The sequence below is a fragment of the Cricetulus griseus genome, chromosome 7, assembly GCF_003668045.3.
Source record: "Cricetulus griseus strain 17A/GY chromosome 7, alternate assembly CriGri-PICRH-1.0, whole genome shotgun sequence".
Lineage (NCBI taxonomy): Eukaryota > Metazoa > Chordata > Mammalia > Rodentia > Cricetidae > Cricetulus > Cricetulus griseus.
Genome location: NC_048600.1, coordinates 49432725 through 49451664, shown reverse-complemented (window position 1 = coordinate 49451664; position 18940 = coordinate 49432725). Strand labels below are relative to the sequence as shown.

At 45.5% G+C, this 18940-nt stretch overlaps 1 protein-coding gene across 1 annotated transcript in view; it reads left to right on the top strand.

The window, feature by feature from the left end:
• The window catches only part of Dock2 (dedicator of cytokinesis 2), a 377575-nt gene that overhangs the window by 341107 nt on the left and 17528 nt on the right, over positions 1–18940 (top strand). The window contains exons 37-44 of the mRNA XM_035448098.1: positions 1813–1903; positions 2736–2855; positions 6625–6714; positions 8168–8272; positions 10366–10507; positions 15091–15172; positions 16276–16360; positions 17066–17152. Coding sequence (XP_035303989.1) covers positions 1813–1903; positions 2736–2855; positions 6625–6714; positions 8168–8272; positions 10366–10507; positions 15091–15172; positions 16276–16360; positions 17066–17152 — 802 coding nt within the window. The remainder of the gene's footprint in view (positions 1–1812; positions 1904–2735; positions 2856–6624; positions 6715–8167; positions 8273–10365; positions 10508–15090; positions 15173–16275; positions 16361–17065; positions 17153–18940) is intronic.

Below are 18940 nucleotides of genomic sequence, written 5' to 3'. Positions count from 1 at the left end.
TCCTGTATTGTTAAAACAGTTTCATAGTATAGCTTCCAACATTTTTCTACAATAAATAGTAACAAAAGATTCTTGGCCACAGGCCTTTCTTCTCTTTCCTGTGAGTCCACACACCCAGCACATTCTGTCAAAAGCTGAGCCTGTACATCTAAACTCACTCTGCCATTACCACCATGTTTAGATTCTTATTTTATTTCTTTCAGTTTCTTATTTACTTTAGTCCAGTTGTGTTGAGAAAAAGTCAGTCCTCCAGCTGTCCTGAGCTTTAGGGTCTTCAGGGCCAGAGGAGCCTTTTGGGAAGACTCACTCCAGTTACTGTTGTGGTTTTTTTCAGTTTAAAAACAAAATTCGTTCTGCCTTCTGCTCTGAGAGTGAGATGAGAGACTCTAGGCTACATGCCCCATACAGGCTTTCCTCTCTCCGAACTCTTTCCTCTTTTTTCTACTTCAGAAGCACAGATGGTAAGTCCCAGACCCCCACAGGCTTGGAGATAGGGGCCTGTGTTAATCTAGGAAAGCCGCCATATTGGCCTACTCCAGGCGTTGCAGACAGGCAACGGATGTTCTGGAAGCCTGTTCTGTTTGTCGGGTATAGTATTTAAAACACTTTTAACTGGTTGCCAACATTTTTAAGTCTGGAGACCTTATAAAAATCAACAGTTCTTTTTCTGAAAAAGCTCAGAAATCATCACAATAGTGTACTCTAATTCCATCCTGACAGAGGTTGCCTCATTGGGTGGTGGTGGCCGTTTTAGATGTAGCTGTGGATATGTGATTCTCTGTTCCCTATGGTGCCTCACTCAAGCACTCAGAGGCATCTGACTCAATAGCCCTGGTGGGATCATTAAAACATCTTCTTTGGTGCTGTACAGCAGATAGCTAAGCCTCAAGTTAGCAAAGGAGAGAGGAGGAGGGGGTCTTAGTTGGTTCAGGAGTTGCAATAGCAGTCTCCCTTGGGACACTCTCTCAGAGGTTGTTGAGTCCAGACATCAAGGGTGTTGGATGGGTGGTTTTTCAGGAAGCAATGAGATAGGATTGAGCCAATCACACAAAATGGGTGTTTCCAAATCCAAACTCCATGTGGAGACCATTTGCAATTTCACTGATGTCTGCTATCAGCAGAGCATCCTGAGTTGTGGGAGAGAGTGGAAAGATCATAGGTGTGGATGTAAAACAGCATTCTTTCTCTCCCTCTGTTCTCATACAGGTGTCAGTTTTTTCACTTAAGATCAGTACTGGCAGGATGAATTAATTCTTTCTTCTAGGGTTGCTTCCCCACTTTCCATCTACCCCAACTCAATTGTCTGGCTTGAAACCTTTCTGAAATGGCCTTGTGTTAGTCAGTATTCCATCACTGTGACAGAATCTCTGAGAAGATGAACTTAGAATAAAGTTTTATTTTGATTCTCTGGTTCAGAATCTTTATTGTCCGCAATTTCTTGGTGTTGTTGGGTCTGAAATAGCAGTTCATTGCCTGCTGTAGCAAATGTGGAATCTGTTATCAACAATTTATCAGGGCTCCTTTCCTTTGCTCTTGCTTCTGTTCTTAATTTCTTTGCACAGGATCTTCCCCAGGGTTCAGAATTGGAGTGTCACTTCCAAAGAGACAAGGGGTGGCAACTTAGCATGGTACCTCGTGCACACTAAGGGTCCAACAAATGCCAGATGCTATCATTACCTGCCATGTAGAAGGCTGGCTAGCTGGACTGCAGAACTCCTGTGCAAGAGCCCATTTGTTTGTCTTGCTCCTTCCTGTCCATGCTAGACATCTTATCACCACATCTTGTGACTCATCACCTTTCTCCCTAAACAGATACCTGTATAAACTCCGTGATCTTCACCTGGACTGTGACAATTACACAGAGGCGGCCTACACGCTCCTCCTCCACACCTGGCTTCTCAAGGTACTGTCTCAGGAAGACATCCAAGCTGAGATCCCTATCAAGTCCTCACCGCAAGTTGATGAATTTTTTAACAGAATAAAAGAAAGAATCAAAGGAAGGAGAATAAAAGTCAAACACATTTTCCTTTTCTTGGTGTCCCCCAAACTCCCAGTGTGGCAGCATCCTTCTCTGTGCCATTTCACCTGTACACAAGAGGTGACCTTTACTTTCAATAATTGCAATAGTCCTCAGGACAAACATTTTCAGCATTATATAGTATTCAATCTGTTGTCAAGGATAAACCATTAGCATGCCCACTGAGCTGCTTTCCATGTCTAGAGAATATTGCTACAAAAGCAAAGAATTCTTTCCTTTGGCTTTTGAAGTGCCGGGGCCATGTCTCATTAGGGTTTAGAGAAAATCCCTACAAACTCCACACTGTGAAAACACTAGAAAGTCAAAGATGCCCAATTTAGTCAGAATCAGGATTGCTGCACAAATGAAATTTGCAGACAGCATCTGTCTCACTGCAGACACTGGGACCCTGGGGAGGTCAGCAGAAGGTGTCTGCAAGGCTTCATCTTGCTCCTCATCAGAGATGTTCTCATGGCTCATGATCACTGGTTCACCTGCTCTGTTTTATATCATCAGCACTGGTGGAGGGCAACCTGAGGACACATACCCATGATGCAGTTTCCCTAATGAAACCCCAGGTTTTCAAAGATGATCTAAGAGGGGGAAAGGAGAAAGAGGATGGGACCAGGAGAGGGTTGTTTCTGCCTTTCATCCTAGGAAGACATCTTTCCTCGGCTGCCACTTAGCTCTATTTTGCCTCCCTGTGTTCTCTCTGCAGTGGTCAGATGAACAGTGTGCATCACAGGTCATGCAGACAGGCCACCAGCATCCCCAGACTCATCGCCAGCTGAAGGAGACACTCTATGAAACCATTATAGGTTACTTTGACAAAGGAAAGGTAACTGGAGCCTGCCCTCCTCTCTGTGTGGGGACATGGCCATTGGGAGGGACAGTTCTCTCCTGTGCTCTGTACTTGGTCCACCCTCAGGTCCAGCCAGCTCTGTATATCTGCAGCTGAAGTCTGATCACTTCTTTCCATCTTCTTTCCTCCTCCATTCAGTGCAAACATCACTCATGCAACTACAACAGTTTCCCTGCTTCCTGTGCTGCCCTAACAGAGCATCCACTGTGTAGAAAGCAAAGGGGCATAGAACATACATGAAGGCATCCCATTTATCTGCTCTTCTAGTTTGCCTTTCTGTTGTTATGATAAAATACTCTAACCAAAGCCAAATTATGGAGGAAAGGGTTTATTTCATCTTAGATGTTCAGATTGTTCAGATCACAGCCCATCATCGAGAGACGTCAGGAGCCTGGAGGCAGGAATCACAGAGGGACACTGCTTGTTGACTTGGCCCCTGGCTTGTGTTCAGCTAGCTTTCTTATACAGACCAGTCACCACCTGCCTAGGGACAGTGCTGCCCACAGTTTGCTGCAACTTCCTACATCATTTAGGAGTCAAGACAATGCCACACAGACAATGCCTCCTCAGATCAGTCTGATGGAGGAAATTATTCTATTGAGTTTCCCTCTTTCCAGATGATTCTAGGTGTGCCATGTTGACAATACAAGCTAACCAAGGTACCTGCAAATAATAATTTCAATGACTCCCCTTTATACTTATAATAAATTACATAACCCTCCTCATGTGATTCCCTAAATACCTCTCTCATTTCATCCTTGAGGAGGATGCTGTACGTTGTGCTCTTTCTAACACCTGAACTATTGTACTTGATTTGCACAGCTTGGAACATCCCCTACATAGCTGTCCACTGGGAGGTTGGATCTTTTCAGTGTTCAGGGTTTTACTTAGATGTCACAGGAGTGTCCCAAATCACTTTTGGCAGCCCTGCCCTGAGCTACCCTTCTCATGTCTTCAGAGAAAAGCGCTTCCTTCACTTGGCATTTACTGGCTTACTATCTGGCACCTCACTTTGAAATACCTAGATTGCAAACACTGCTGGATACCTGGTGGCTAAAATAGAACCTTGTACGCAGGAGCCAAAGATAAGTGTTGGGTAAATGGGTAGATTAATGGCTGACACTGTGCTGTCATTGATATTTTCATCGAGGATTCTAGCAGGATTGCCCGTGAAATGGGGAAGACCAGCTGCTACCCAGCCACAGCTTCCAGCAGACCTTCGGACATCTCCAGCCCGAAGGCCACCATCTGCCCTGTAGAAAATAATCCCAGCACAGCAACTTTATGCCTGGCTGTTTCATCCCTCATGTCTAGCCACACTTTTGCTTGGCCCCTCTGACATTCTAGATCTCCTTCTACTATAGTGAGATATCAATAGTACCTGTTTCTTAGCTGCAAGGTGAAAACTAGATGGAGAAATGTCATGAATGTCAGCATTGTAGCTAGTGTGCAAAAATGTTATCTTGTTGAACTGTCATTGCCATCATTGCTGCCTAACTATGCCACTTCCTCTCTGAAGCCCTCCATAAGCCCTATAGCTTACATGTAGCTCTCCTTCCATGTGACTGGTGAGATCTCTCCCCTTCTATTAGGATACCACTGGATGCTTGGTTTAGGTCTGTCCTGCCTCTTCTTTCACTGCCTCTGTCTTGGTCTGCTCTTCCCACCTTCTCCAAAATGATGCAATGAGGTAATGTCTACAGAGGGCTTATAAATTCCTAAGGCTCGGCAGCTGGAAAAGGCTGTCCTAGAATTTATGATTATAAGCCTCTTGAAGGCAGAGACCGTGCCACCTCTTGAACTTCTTGCCCCACTAACCATCAAATAAGAGCTTTCTATTTGTTTATTGCTGATTACATCAGTCCCACTGGGAAAGCCCAAAGAGGAGACAAAGTTTGTCTCTGGCTAGGAAGCAACTCAGCAACCCTGTACTGAGAAAAGAGGTAAAAGACACAAGTGCCCTGTGCTCAGAGCCTTCATCATCCTGTTCATAAAACAGATATTCCAATCACTATCAGATTTTGCATATAATCTTTTGGTATTGTACAATAATGAGGGTGGGGACAGGGGAACATGATGGTGCCTCAGCTCACCCCAATAGCTACTGCCATGGAAGTTTCTGGAATAAATCTTAAACTTTTTAGCACCCCCAGCTTCCCTTCCCTACAGACACACACAGTGGCCATCATTTCATGAGTTGCTCTTGACACCACCTGATACAGTGCCTCCCCAAACCCAATGGTTCCACCCACCTCCTTTTGCCTCCCATCTGATGTTCATGAGAATAAAAATGGTGTCTTCCTCCATCTTTATACCATTTAGTAACCACACAGATAGAGGGATGTCCATGCACTGTTCACCAAACCCAGTCACTGGTCCATAACCAATGTGTGAAGCCCAGTGAGATCAGTGATGGTCAGAGGCCTCAGAGGACTGGAGGAAATGCTAGGCATCTGACTACTACCCACCCCCTTTCTGTCTCTTAGAAATCTCTTAGCACATGGGGACCCCATTGCCTCTTCCTGTTCCTGTATTGGTAGGAAGTTGGCAAAGTTACCCCCTCCCCCCATTATGCCCAACAGCGTACTGACCCAGCCAGGATCGTTACCCAACCTTCTTGTTCAGGGTAAAGCCTGCAAACAGGGGTCCTCCTGGCACATAAAACATTTTTATGCTGCTCACTAAGCTGTCTGGGGTTTACTGCCATGGTTCCTCTGCTCCACACTTGGCTTTATTTATTTTTATGCTTGGATGCAGAGAGCACTTTTGTTAAGAAGCTCACGATGAATTTTGGCAGCCTGCACTCTCTCCTCCCCTGCCTCCCCCAGCTTCTTCATTTAGGTGCATTTTCTGTTTTAAACCCAGCATGGAATGGGAATGGGTATCCTCTGAGACTGTCAAGCTTCCAGCCAGCCCTGTGTCTACCCATGCCTAGCTGCAGAGCATAGTGATGCCTCCACAGTCCAAGATGGGGGATGATCTTGGCTTCTGGCATAATGCAGAGCAGCAAAAAATTGTGTGGGCTTCTTTGTATATCCGAGATCCATATATTCAGTTTATTTTAAAGACAGAGAAGAGCCACTTTAAAAGTTTAACGATGTTTTAATACTCTAATAAATTCTTACCTCCATCTCCGTGCTACTCACTATTTCCACCCCCCCCCCCCGCAAACACATCACCCCATTAAGAAGTGGCATTGACTGGCAGAGGAGAAGAACAGAGACTGAACACTGGGACCCAACTCCATCCCCAGAAATGCTCTCACCCCCAGACAGTCTGCTTGCTTCACTGGGAACCATTCCTCTCTAGCAAGGGTCCTGAGGCCTCCCCAGCCTAAACTGCACACTGGGGAGGTGAGGGACTCAGGAGTGACTGTAAGTCACCAAGCACTTACAAAGCAGCAAACGAAGCCATGTCCAATGAGGTTGGCCTCCAAGCCCACTCCTGGTTAGGCAGATGAACCTCCATTTCTCATCTGGAATATGAAGATGCTGTTAGTGACCTCTCTCAGGGTGCTTAGGAGGAATCAGGGAGCATTTAAAGAGCCTGCTGCATTATTCATTGAAGGAACAGGATGAGAAAACAGGGAAAGGTTATGCTACTACCAAGTCCCAGGCTCACTCTGTGTGAGCACTAGGGCTGGGTAAGAGGATGTCTGTGGTGCAACCCTAGGGGGCCATGGCTAGGCTCAAGTCTCTGGAAAGCTGAGACACCTCTAACCTTTGTCTCCATGATGACCCTATAGATGTGGGAAGAGGCCATCAGCCTGTGCAAGGAACTGGCCGAACAGTATGAGATGGAAATCTTTGACTACGAGCTGCTCAGCCAGAACCTGGTAAGACCTTCCCTGAAAGCCACCTTCCCAGAGGCCTGTGCAGAGGGCTTATTCATCTCAGAGATAGACAGAAAAGAAAGCCTGTGGCTTAGGGAAACAGAAGGATGGAGAAGGGCCTGAGTGAGGCCAGGGTGAATGTCACCCTTCCATTGTTAGATGGAGCCCCAGCTGCCACAGCTGTTGCACACCCAATAAATGTTCTGTTACATTTGCAGTAAAAGTTCCACAAATCACCAAACCAATTAAATAAAAGCACAACTTTGTGCTTTTTGATGAACAGATAAATCACATTAACACGCTTCCCATCTGGCTTTTCCCATTAGCATGTCCATGTTCAGGACTTGCTGGGGGAACTAGGAAGTAGAGCCTCCCCTGCCTGCATTGCAGAGGTCAGGAATTAGCAGGGAGTTGGCCTCACCAGAGCTTTTTGGTTGTTCCTTCATCTCTCACACCCAACCCCCACAATCCCTGGTTGTCCTAGTGCCAGGCTCCCAGGCAACCTTCTCAGCTTATAAAGGCCATTGTAGACATTTCCAGGAAAATGGTAAAATGAGAGTCAGATTATTGACAGTGAGGGTGGGGGATGGAAGACTAGAGAGGTAATCATGTTAAAATCTGCTGAGTTCATAGCTGCATGTAAGATACAACTCAAATACAAACATGTGCCTGCACCAATGGACCCTCAGTGACAGTACCCCCTGAACATACAGATATTTGCAGACACAGAGATTTGCAGTCTTCCAAATGTGTGAGTCTCTACACAGACATGCCAGGGTACCCCACACACTACTAATATACACTCACATCCCCGCATGAAGCACTTACCACCCAGGCACCTGCCTAGATCCACATGTTTGCTCTATGCCACATCAAATGATCCTTATGACATATCCCTTCACATGTTTGTGCTATATCAAGATTTCTTCGGGATCAATAGCAATTGCAAAGTGCTGTGAAGTGTGGAGTGAGCTGCATACCGCTTTCAGGGATATCATCATCTGAGAAGCACACACCTCCTGGAGTATACAGATTATGTTAAATGTGCAAACACAGGAAGATGCCTCTATCTGGACACATTTTGGCATCCATGTACTCTCATGAATGCCTGGCACTGCCACATGTTCACAGAGAAAGGAGTTGAGCAGGGATGGCAAGACCACAGCTGGAGCCCACTGGGGTCAACTCCAGATGTACCAGCACCTGGTTCCTTACTTAAAGCCTTGGAGATGCTCACAAGAATGGCCTGGGTATGAAATAGGTAAATGCACTCCTGCAGGTGGAATGCCTAGCACAGTAGACATGGTCTCTAGGCATGGCTCTATCCACAGAAATGCAGGCATGAAGCTGGTTCTGGGGGGAGGATAATGTCATAACTGAGGGCTCTTTCAGTTGAATGTGCCTTTGATACACCTCTCTGCATTGTCTTGATTCAAGTCATGTTTTCTTCTTTCAGATCCAGCAGGCCAAATTCTATGAAAACATCATGAAAATCTTCAGACCCAAACCAGACTACTTTGCCGTTGGATACTATGGCCAGGGATTCCCCACCTTTCTGCGGGTGGGTTTGTCAGTGATTCAGGCTGGGGTCTGGGAACCTTGGGATCATAGCTGTACCTTGTGTTCTGAAGATATGTTTGTTCTTGGAACCTCACAGCTCAAGGGCTGAGCCCTGCTCTGTCCAAGGACTACCATTATCCCCAGTAGAGCCCTAAGTTGGTCTTTCAACCCTAACCATCAGTGGTGATGATGGGTTTCTCTTACCCCAAATGGATCTGCTGGGAGTAGTAGTGTGGGCCCCATCTCAGGAATGAGGCATTCAAGAAAAGAACAGGCAAGATCTACCACCAGGCAATTATAAGGCAGTTGTTTTCTTTCTGTTTGGTAGGGGAACTCCTTTGCTCTCTAACATTTTTTTTGAAGCCACAGGGCACTTCTTTATTTGTGAACTATCTCTACAAAATGAGTACCACATGGAAAACAAAAACTAAGAAAAACTGAAAATGTCTGGCAACTTACTTAAAAATTACAATAAACCCAAGAGTCGGGTTACATTTAGCATAAATGAAAAATAATAGCTACAATTTTCCATCTTAAAAGGTCAGTGAGGAACATGTGTGATCCCTAGACTCACGAGACAGAGGCAGGAGGACAGAGTAACCTTGACTAGATAGAAGATTCTAGGATGTGCTATCTCTTGAGAGACCCTATCTCAAGAAAGCAAACAAAAAGAGCAAGAAGAGCAAACTTCACTTAGAGTTGTGCATACACTTCTAAAAACTGGCCCAAGGACAATGGGCTCTATTGATCTGTTGTCACCACAAGGTGCCTATGCCTTGGGAAAGCTGCTGCTTAGCTGAAGGATCAAATGTGAATGAGAAAGGCAAATGATAGTCTTAGCATCATTATGGAAGTAATTTTGATCCTGTGGTCCCTGAAAGGATCTTAAGGATCTGCAGGGTCATTGCTAATATCTCCGTGGCTGCTTTTAGCATGTAGCAGGTTGGATTTTGTCATTCTTGGGATTGCTTCTATGAGACTCTGCACTGTGATTCTAGGGTCAGGAAGATGCCAAGGAAAGAACAGATCTGAACAACCTGACCTCACTTGGTTTACAGTGTAGTCTAGGAACTAAGCCTCTCAGTGTCATCAGTCAACATGGATGCCTTAGTGGACTTACAAGAGATTTCCATGAACAGCAGTGAGATGGGTGGGGAAAGAGTCTCCTGGGTGGAGCAGTATAGCTGCCCAGCCTTATTTGCACATCAGACTCTCCTGACAACTTAGTACGAATGTATATTCCTAGGATGAATCTCAGAGACAACACCTTAGCAGGTTTAGAGTGAGACCTGAGAATACAAACTTTTAAAGATTCCCCAGGCTGCTCTGATGTCCAGATGGCTTGGTGCTGCACATACAGGTAAGTGACAGGGTTAGTTTTGTAAGTGACAGAAGAACTTAGCTGCCATTAGACTCAACAAAGATGGCACAGCCATGGTCTGGAATGGGTTTTCCTACTTCATTATCTAGACATATGGACATTATAATGTTTGGCTGTGGGGGCTCCCCGTGCATTGTGGGGGTGCTTAGGAACATCCATGACACTTTCCTTCACTGCCAGGAACATCATCACGCTAAGTTATGACAACCAAAAGATGGTTTCTGGAATTTTCAATGTCTCCAGGTAGCCCAAATCACCCATTGACAACTTCTGTTCTAGGGGAGACTAATAGGTAAATAGAGTACCTGTATAGGTTCAAGGTCAGGAGCCAGGTAATGACGGGCCTGGATATTGGTCCCTTTCAACCTGTAGTCCCAGCCTTCATGGGCCATTGAAAGGAACTGGGCAATTTTAGAGGCATGTAAATAAAGTGGGTGTGGCATGATGAGTGGTCCCAGAAGCTCTTTGTAGACTGTAGATCTTCAGAATCCATAATCTCCCTGCCCTTCAGAACGAGGCCTGTTAAAGGAGTGGCCTGACCTTCTAAGTCAGCCCCTACTTCTGATGAGAAGCTGAAAGGGGAAAGATATACTCAAAGCCATCCCCTTCCAACAGCCCCGGGCTCATTTTGAAGGTCTCTCAGCTTTGCTTGAGTTGTATGTCCTACACAACTAAGCCCCGGCAACTCTGACAGATGTGTCCCTTCTTTGCAGAACAAAGTATTCATCTACCGAGGGAAGGCGTATGAACGAAGAGAGGACTTCCAGATGCAGCTTTTGAGCCAGTTCCCCAATGCAGAAAAGATGAACACAACCTCTGCGCCAGGAGATGATGTGAAGAATGCCCCAGGCCAATGTATCCTTGGAGAATGTCCCAGCCAGAGGGCTGGCCATAGCTCTAAATGAGAGCCATCACAGAGCTGAGAGATGACACCAGAATCAATGGCTGCTGTTGGATCTCCAATGGGGACCCAGAGAAGTTATCTTAGTACAGCTGCTCTTCTGTAGCCTGGGGTCTACATGCATGGATTCAACTAACTGCAGCCTGGAATGTTTGGAAGCAGAAAAGTGGGGTCCTTTTCTGTATGCAGTATGGCAGCTTCCTATACAGAATTTACCCTCTTAGGCATCACAGGTCATTTTGAGGTTGCTTTCTGTGTATGGGACAACATGTAGATATACTGTACATTTTGTGTAAGTGGCATCACATGCTCACGGAGGGGTGCATTTAAAACACAACCCCATAGATGAACTCAACCCTTCCTTTGTTCTCATCATGAAAAATCGTCTCTTGTGCCCTGGCTCTGTATCTGGCTTTGTGCAGGGTTTTACACCAAAAGTGGTCTGCCTTTAGGTAAATGCAGAGTTGCTATAATGCTACAAGAGATTCAGACAACTAATTACACTATTAGGTAATGTGACTGAGAGACTGAGGTTTCCTTGATGACATGAATTTGTATAAGCAGCTAAGTGTTAGTATTAACTGGGGAGATGGCCCAGACAAAGGGAAGGGCACTATGTGTGAGATGCCTTTCCCAAGGACTAAAAGGACTTTATATTGCCAGTGGCACTGCCAGGCTTCAACTCTATCCCTGTCCCTGAGCTATGCAACATTCTCATTCCCAGCTCCCCCCTCTAGTTTTCTGTCTCTGCCACACCATTTTATTTCTTAAATAGGACTGTTCGTTCTTACTCTAGTCCTTCCCCACTTCTGTTCCTTCTGTTTAGAATGCTGTTCCCTAAGCTCCTGGTTTCCATCCACCTACCAGATCCTAATTTGGTGTGTTATCTCTAGGAAGGACCTTTCATTGGCATCTTCTCTAAGGCCTTTTCTAGGCTCATCATGACACTGTGACCTCAAGCCCTCATTGTTTGATTTTTGTTGTTGTTTTGCTTTGTTCTTCATTTGTTCTGCTTTTTTTTAAGATACATGAACACAAAAGGAATGTCAGGTCCCTGAGAAAAGACCTCTTTGTTGCCTGTTTTCCATGTCTCCCCTTCCCTCGCATGAAGTTCTTGGCATGAAACCCACTCTGGGAAAGTATTCATTGCTTAACAGAAAGAAAAGGAGAGAGAAATCAAAAGGAGGAAAGGATACAGGTGAGGGAGGAAGGAAGGAGCAGAGGGGACCAGCTCTCCTGGAATACAGGGAGCAGCATGGAGCAAACCTGGTGTCCACAGGGACTATGTGCTGTCACTCACAGGGGGTAGGATTGTGGAGGCAGGGAACACAGATGCCAGGATAAGGCCGGCTGTGAAGCTGGGAAACCCATTACTTCAGCTGAGGCCCCTGCACTGCACCCTTGAGCACAGATAAAGTTACAACTTTTAAAGTGGGGTGTCAGGCTACAGGGCTTCTCTGCCCAGCCTGCTGAAAACCCTAATCAAAATATTTTTCCCTTGGGTGATAAATATTCATTTGTGACCTTTTCATTATGCCTGGCTCCCTTCTTGCCTGCCCTCCACAGCCATTTGCAGGAGAAGGTGCAACTGGTGTCTGCTGGCTGGCCCAAAAGGCCAGTTTGGTTATATGTGAGTGAGTCCTGGATTACTGCTAAGGCCCCGATAGTGGACAGCCAGGTATTGAAAAGCTGTATGGCCTCTCCTTTTGGTGTGGTATAGAGGAGAGAACATGTGTCCCCAGTCATGGCATCATGTTTAGTGCCCTGTGGTCTGGTCCAGTACTAGGAACAAGGTAAATCAAAGAGAAAGTTCTGGCATTTGCTAGATCTCTTCAGGAGGAGACTGAGTGCTTCACAAACGTTATTTCTTTAAAACCTATAAAATACTCTAGAACAGTGTTAAATTTCCATATTTCACTGAGAGGAATACATGAGGCAGAGATGAAGCAGTTTGCCTAGGGTTGTGAAGGAGTGGGGGTTTTAAATGCTAAGCCCTGTCTGTCTGAAATCTGTGCTCTATTACCACCATCAGTTTTTTGTTTGTTTTGTTTGGTTTGGTTTGGTTTGGTTTGGTTTGGTTTGGTTTGATTTTTCCAGACAGGGTTTCTCTGTGTAGCTCTGTCAGTCCTGGAACTAGCTCTGTAGACCAGGATGGTCTCAAACTCACAGAGCTTGCCTGCCTCTTCCTCCTGGGATTAAATGTGGGCTCCTCCACCACCTGGCCATCATTTGTGTTTTACACTGGGATCAGAATGTTATTAACTGTTTTCCATAAACTTAACACTTAGGAATCTTCCCCTCTTTGCTACATCATAAGCCTTGGAAATGAGCCTATTGTTCTCTGCATTTTACTACTAGGGGAACTAAGGCTCAGAAAGCAAATGACTCACACAAAGTTGAGGTGAGAAAGCAATGGATCTAGGATTTGAACTCAGGCCTGCTGCTTTCCATAACCTTGAATAGCTAACACTGTCCTCTTATCTTCTTGTGTTGATGGTAAACAGGTAGTTTAGGGGAGCAACTGGTCTCACATCTTCTCCAGATAGTGGAAGGCACTTAGAAGCAAAAGGTCTGGTAGGAGTCTGCTGTTGTTACAATCCATGCACCAGACATGGAGAGTATAAACAAATAATTTGAGGGTGCCAATGTCAAAGACAGGTTTGGACTTTCCTTTTGGGTGAGTGTCAGCAGCTCAGATCAATATACATGGCCTAGAATTGTCTCTAAAAGAAGTGTTGGCAGGCCTTTCTGTAAAGGTTAGTCTTGAGAGCTTTGTGCCCCCTGTCACAACTCCCTAGTTGCTGTCCCAATGTGTAAGCAGTCACTGATCACATGTAACTAGTGAACAAGGCCATGTTCCCACAAAGGTTTATATGCAGGCACTGACTTATTGAATCATGTATCATTTTCACATGTCACAGCTATTTGAAAATAGGCCATCTGTGCTATTGTGCTTGCCATAGAAATGGGCAATGAGATGTATCAGGATCAGTGCAGTCTGCCAGCCCCTGCCCTCAGCTCAGACACTGACTCCAGATGGAATGATCTTCCAGCTCAGGCTGTCTGGCTGGGACTTTAGGGTTTTCCTGAAGTTTACAGAAATGTTATCAGTGAGACTGATCCAAGGTGTTGTGTTGTTTTCTCTTTGAGGGTTCCTCATTCCATGTGGAAGTATTTTTCAGAGTGGAAACCATCAAACCCCAGTGTGTTAGCACAGAGGACTTATCAAAGAGAGGAGTGTAGTCAAAGGGCATGGGAACCATGGAGGAAAATGACTCTTGACAGGAGATAGAGACATTTACCTTCCACCATAGGGTAGCTTCAAAAACCAGCAAGAGCAGCTCTTGATTCCCTAGCTGGCAGACATGCCAGGTTCAGGGAAGACTTTTGAAGTTGTGGTGGTCTTTGGGTAGAAGTAAAGGAGGAAACAACTTGAATGCCTAAAGAGAAATGGGGGAAGAGGAAATGAAAAATAGGGAAAGGAAAGCAGGGGTCAATGATAGAACCAATGACTATTGACTTTTTTTACTTAGTTTGTCTGTCATATGGCCAGTTCAATATGAAGATGGGGTTAGACTAAGACAGGCAAAGATCCAGCCAATATGCCTGGCCAGCCTGCATCCTGTGCTAGTGGCAGACATCACTAATCAATCACAGAACTCCTTCCAGCTATTACTTGCTTCCTGCTATAGGTTGTGTCAAGAGTTGGAGGACAAAATGACATGGCTGCATGTTCTAGATCAGAATGTCTCTCAGCTTTATCATTCATGTATATTACCTCAGGATCTTTGAAAATGCAGAGACTGACTCGGAAGTACTGAGGGAACTCTGGAGATCCACCATGTATAGTGAGGTCTCTGATGAAGATTTTTTTAACAAGATAATTAAGAAGATAGACTAGTCTTACATCCTCATGAACATACAGCTCCCCCAGATTATCCAGGGAATTGGAATTTTGGCATCTTAGGCCCCAAGGTGGTTTGTGTAATTGTTTCCTGTGACCCCAGTAATGGATCTAAAATAGACTGTATCTAAAGAATGCTAGGCATAGAGTTAAGAACCCTAAATATAAACCCTCACTCTTCTTACAAGCTCTGTGTGACCTTCAACAAGTTGCCTGGCTTCTCTGAGCCAACAGGAACAATTGAGGTTAACAAAGACATCTACTGGAATTGGAGAGATTAAAGGATAGTGTGCTCTGTAATTGATAGAGAGTCATCCATTCATTAGAGGGTATTACTGTCAATGACAGTATAGCAATGGTAATAGTGATTAAGCATGGCTAAGCAATTCTGTTAGCTAGAGCAGAACCATGAAATAGTGTTGCAAGGTGGTAGTCAACTCTGATAAAGATCATAGCAAGTGCTCACTGGTCATTAGGACCTTGTTGGAAGCCACCAACTTAAACATTAAATAAAAGCATGGCCCCAGAAGGACCAGCATAGAAGCTCTTAGCTGTCTCCTGATACATTTGGAATTCTCCTGTGGCCAACAGACATGTTGAAACATGTTGAAACCTTAACCCTGATGACATCAGATATCCAGTGTTTCACTGTGCAACCTGTCCTGGATGAACACCCCAGATTCAAGAACAAACCAGTGCCTGACCAGATCATAAAGTAAGACCCATGGTCCTGATTGAGGAATGGACAGAACCCAAGAGGCTGAGCCGGTGGCAGGACAGGCCCCAGCGCCCTTCTCCTCAGCCAGTCCATCCCTGCTTTGCCTTCTGGGAAAAGAATTGCCCCCAGTTACCTGGGCTATATCTGTAATAAGGCTAACGTCAAAGATGAATGGGAGGAATGGAGGGTTGTAGGCTGCAGGTAGCTTGTGTATAGTGAGTCCTCAGTCGGCATCAAACTGATGTGGGAGCCTGATGCTCAGGCTGATCCTAGAATGGACCTAAGAAAGTCAGTAGTATGGGTTGGCAGCTGGCAGACTGGTGGAGGGATGGAACAAAGTAGCTGTGGAAGGCTGGGCACATTCCCCCAAAGGCACATCTTTTCAGCCTTTGGCAGAGTATGGGTAAATAATGGATATGTTCCCAATGGGATAAAGTTAAAGTAAGCAGCATGTAGGCAGGTGTCCATCTTCTTCATATCAGACTGTGCAATCACTGAGTAGGTCATGAGGTGGGGATCTGTGGGGTCCTCAACTGCACACCTCCCTACACCCTCTTCTTTCCCCTGGGTAGTCTATCCAGCCACAAGAGCTCCCTAGGAAGACAGAGCTCCTCCAGGAGCCTCACGGCAACATCACAGCAAACAGGGGCGATGAGATGGCAGCCTCTCTCCCCCTTGGACAGGCACTGTGGTCAGAGCCTCCTCTATAGCTAGCACAGAGCCCTGTTTTCAATGACAATTGACTTTTCCCCACATATTCAGGAAAAAGTGACAGGGGATGTCTGAGGCTCCTAAAACAAGCCTCGGAGGTCACTCTGGGGAAGTTCAGCTTGGTCCTTAGGCATTTTAGACCCTTCAGTGGACTGCAGGAAACAATGGCACGGGCCACTGTTGGCACATTCATGCCAAAATTGCAAGTGCCCAGGGTATGAGGCCAGTCCATCTTCCAAATCGCTTTGCAGCCCTGTGAAAATCGTTTTTTTATGGAGCCGCAACACAGACCTTGAAATGCCACCACAAGGGCTCTGCCAGATCTGATGTTTAAGGTGTCAGCAGCTGGGCACGGCTTCCAGAAACATCCACTTTTTCCTGTCTTTCAGCTTTTACAAATCCAATTATGTGCAGAAGTTCCACTACTCCAGGCCTGTGCGCAGGGGCACTGTAGACCCGGAAAATGAGTTTGCTGTGAGTATCTCCCCGCCAGCATCCAGAACACATCTCTGCCAACCACAGGTGGTAGGGAACTTGTTCCAAAGTCAAGGAACATGGTACTGACATCTCGGATAGGACAACCTGTCTATTGGATCTTCTCATTTTTCAAAGTTTTCCCCTTCCAAGATGAAAGGAGATTCCTGTCAGATGACCTTGACAGTCAGGACATTTGTGTATTTTCAGGTAGCTGAGAGTGTGGCTGAAGCAAGCCCTCCAGTACACCCACTGTAGAACCTCAGCATTTACTGAGTAAAACGCTGACGATGTCCTGAGTGCCAGTCACCTGTATACAGGTTTCCCAACTTGGATCTGTCATCTCTCCTCCAGTTCAAGGCTGGAATGAGGAGGTGACTCCAAATTCCCCTCAGCTTTCAGCCTGTGATGCTTAATATTTTTAAGAATTAGCATCCTTTTGGGAATCTAATGAACACTGTGGCCTCTTCCCCTAGACCACACAAATGGACACATTCAAAATTGACAACGAGTTCAGACTGTTAGTATAACCAGGTAGTGCTAATTGGCCTAAGTCCAGAGAGAGATTAAACAATTTTTGAGAATTGCTCAGGGGGAGGTGTCACTGTGTATCTGGGAAATGAGCATTTCTTCTCCCCTGGGTGCACGGGAGGCCACCAGGGCCAGGAGTAGCAGATTTCATTAGCTGTGGCTCTTTTTCCCCAGTCCATGTGGATTGAAAGGACTTCCTTCCTGACCGCATACAAGCTACCCGGCATCCTGCGCTGGTTTGAGGTGGTTCAAATGGCTCAGGTGAGTTTCAGGATGTCAAGACAGTCCCTCCCCTCCTCCCTCTCCTACAGGCAGAAGAGACCTCTTTGACTTTATAAAGGGGACACTTTGTTAAGCTCCTATAGGAATCCCAGAGTAGGCAGCACCCAGGGCATCTGCTGCCACGGTTCTTTGTTTTGTGTTTTAATCACTAGGTAGCTTTTTGTCCCCAGTATATAAAAGGCTCTCTAGACTTTAGTAATGGAATCAGTAGGAAGGCTAAGAGAAGAAGCAGGCTCTGGGAGACCACGCCAAGTTACCCCTTCAAAGTTCTCCATCCAGACCCAGGACTACAGTATGGCATTCTGTAGTATTCCAAAGTGAACCATTTTCTATTTGGATAGACTGAGGCTGAAAGATGAAACATCAGAGAGCCAGAGGGGACTGGAATCTAGAATTCTGAGCTCCATTGTATAGATAGCAGATGTGTATTTTGTTATATTTTTGTGTAGATGTATATGAATGCTGGTGTGTGTGTGTGTGTGTGTGTGTGTGTGTGTGTGTGTGTGTGTGTGTATGTGTGTGTGTGTGTGTGTGCCAGAGGACAACTTTCAGGAGTCTGTTCTTTCTTTCCACCATGTGTATTCCTGAGATTGAACTCAGTGTCAGGCTTGGTGGAAAGTTTCTTTGCCCACTGAGCACACTTTACAGTCCCCATGTCCACTGTTAGCTAAGGACCATGCAGTTCTGAAGATCAGGACAGGCCAGCACAGTTGTGAGAACACTTATAGGTGGGACTATATTTGAAAAATCTTATTTTTTTTTAATTCATTCAAAACTTCAAATGCCTAACAAATGTCGGACACTGTTCTGAGACATGGATCCCATGGCAGAGCTTCCATTCTGGTGGAAGGGGAGAGGAAGACTAAAAAGTCAAAGTAAACACAAAATGTCAGATGGTGGTCATCATGAGTGAGGGCTAAAAAGAGGAAGGGTAACCATTTTAGATAGCCGAGTCAGAGGGAGCTTCCTTGTCAAATGGCTTTGAACAAAGACCCTGGGCCAAGAAAAATAGTTCACTAGACATTGACTAGATGGGCCTTTTTGTTTGTTTCTTCCTTCCTTCCTTCCTTCCTTCCTTCCTTCCTTCCTTCCTTCCTTCCTTTTTTTCCTTCTCTCCCTCCTTCCTTTCCTTCCCTGTTATTGGTGGTGGGGGTGGTGGGGTTATGTTGTATTTAGTTGTCACTCTGCATGCGCAGGTCCCATATCCACAGAACAACTGACTGCAAACTGAAAGTATTTGGGGAAAATTGCATCTGAACAGAACATATAAGGATATGTTTTCTTGTCATTTACCGAACAAGTGCTAAAATAACTGTTTATATGGAATTCGCCTTGCATTCGGCTGTAAGTAGTCTAGAGAGGATTGAAGGTCTATGGGAGGATTGTGTGGATGATGTGAAAGTATTGTGCCATGCTGTAGAAGAGACTTGTACATTTTGGATTTTGGTATTCTCAGAGGGTCCCAGAGCCAAATCACCATGGATACTGAAGGATGACTGGACCATTACTAGCCCTGCTCTTGAGGAAGGGAGCTTTCCAGCTTTTTCATAGCCCATTAGCCCTGCCTGAGCCCATCCCTGGGTTGGCTCCACAAGGCACCTCTTCTCCAGCCATGCCTGCTGGACTGTAGTAAACTGAGGGAGCCCCTCCTGTGTCCCTTTCTGTCCCTTTTCTCCTCAAAGTTCTTTACACTTCCTAATAGACTACACAATTTTCTGAGTGCTCTTTTCAGTGTTTATTAACCAAATATTAAATATACTGTTGGAG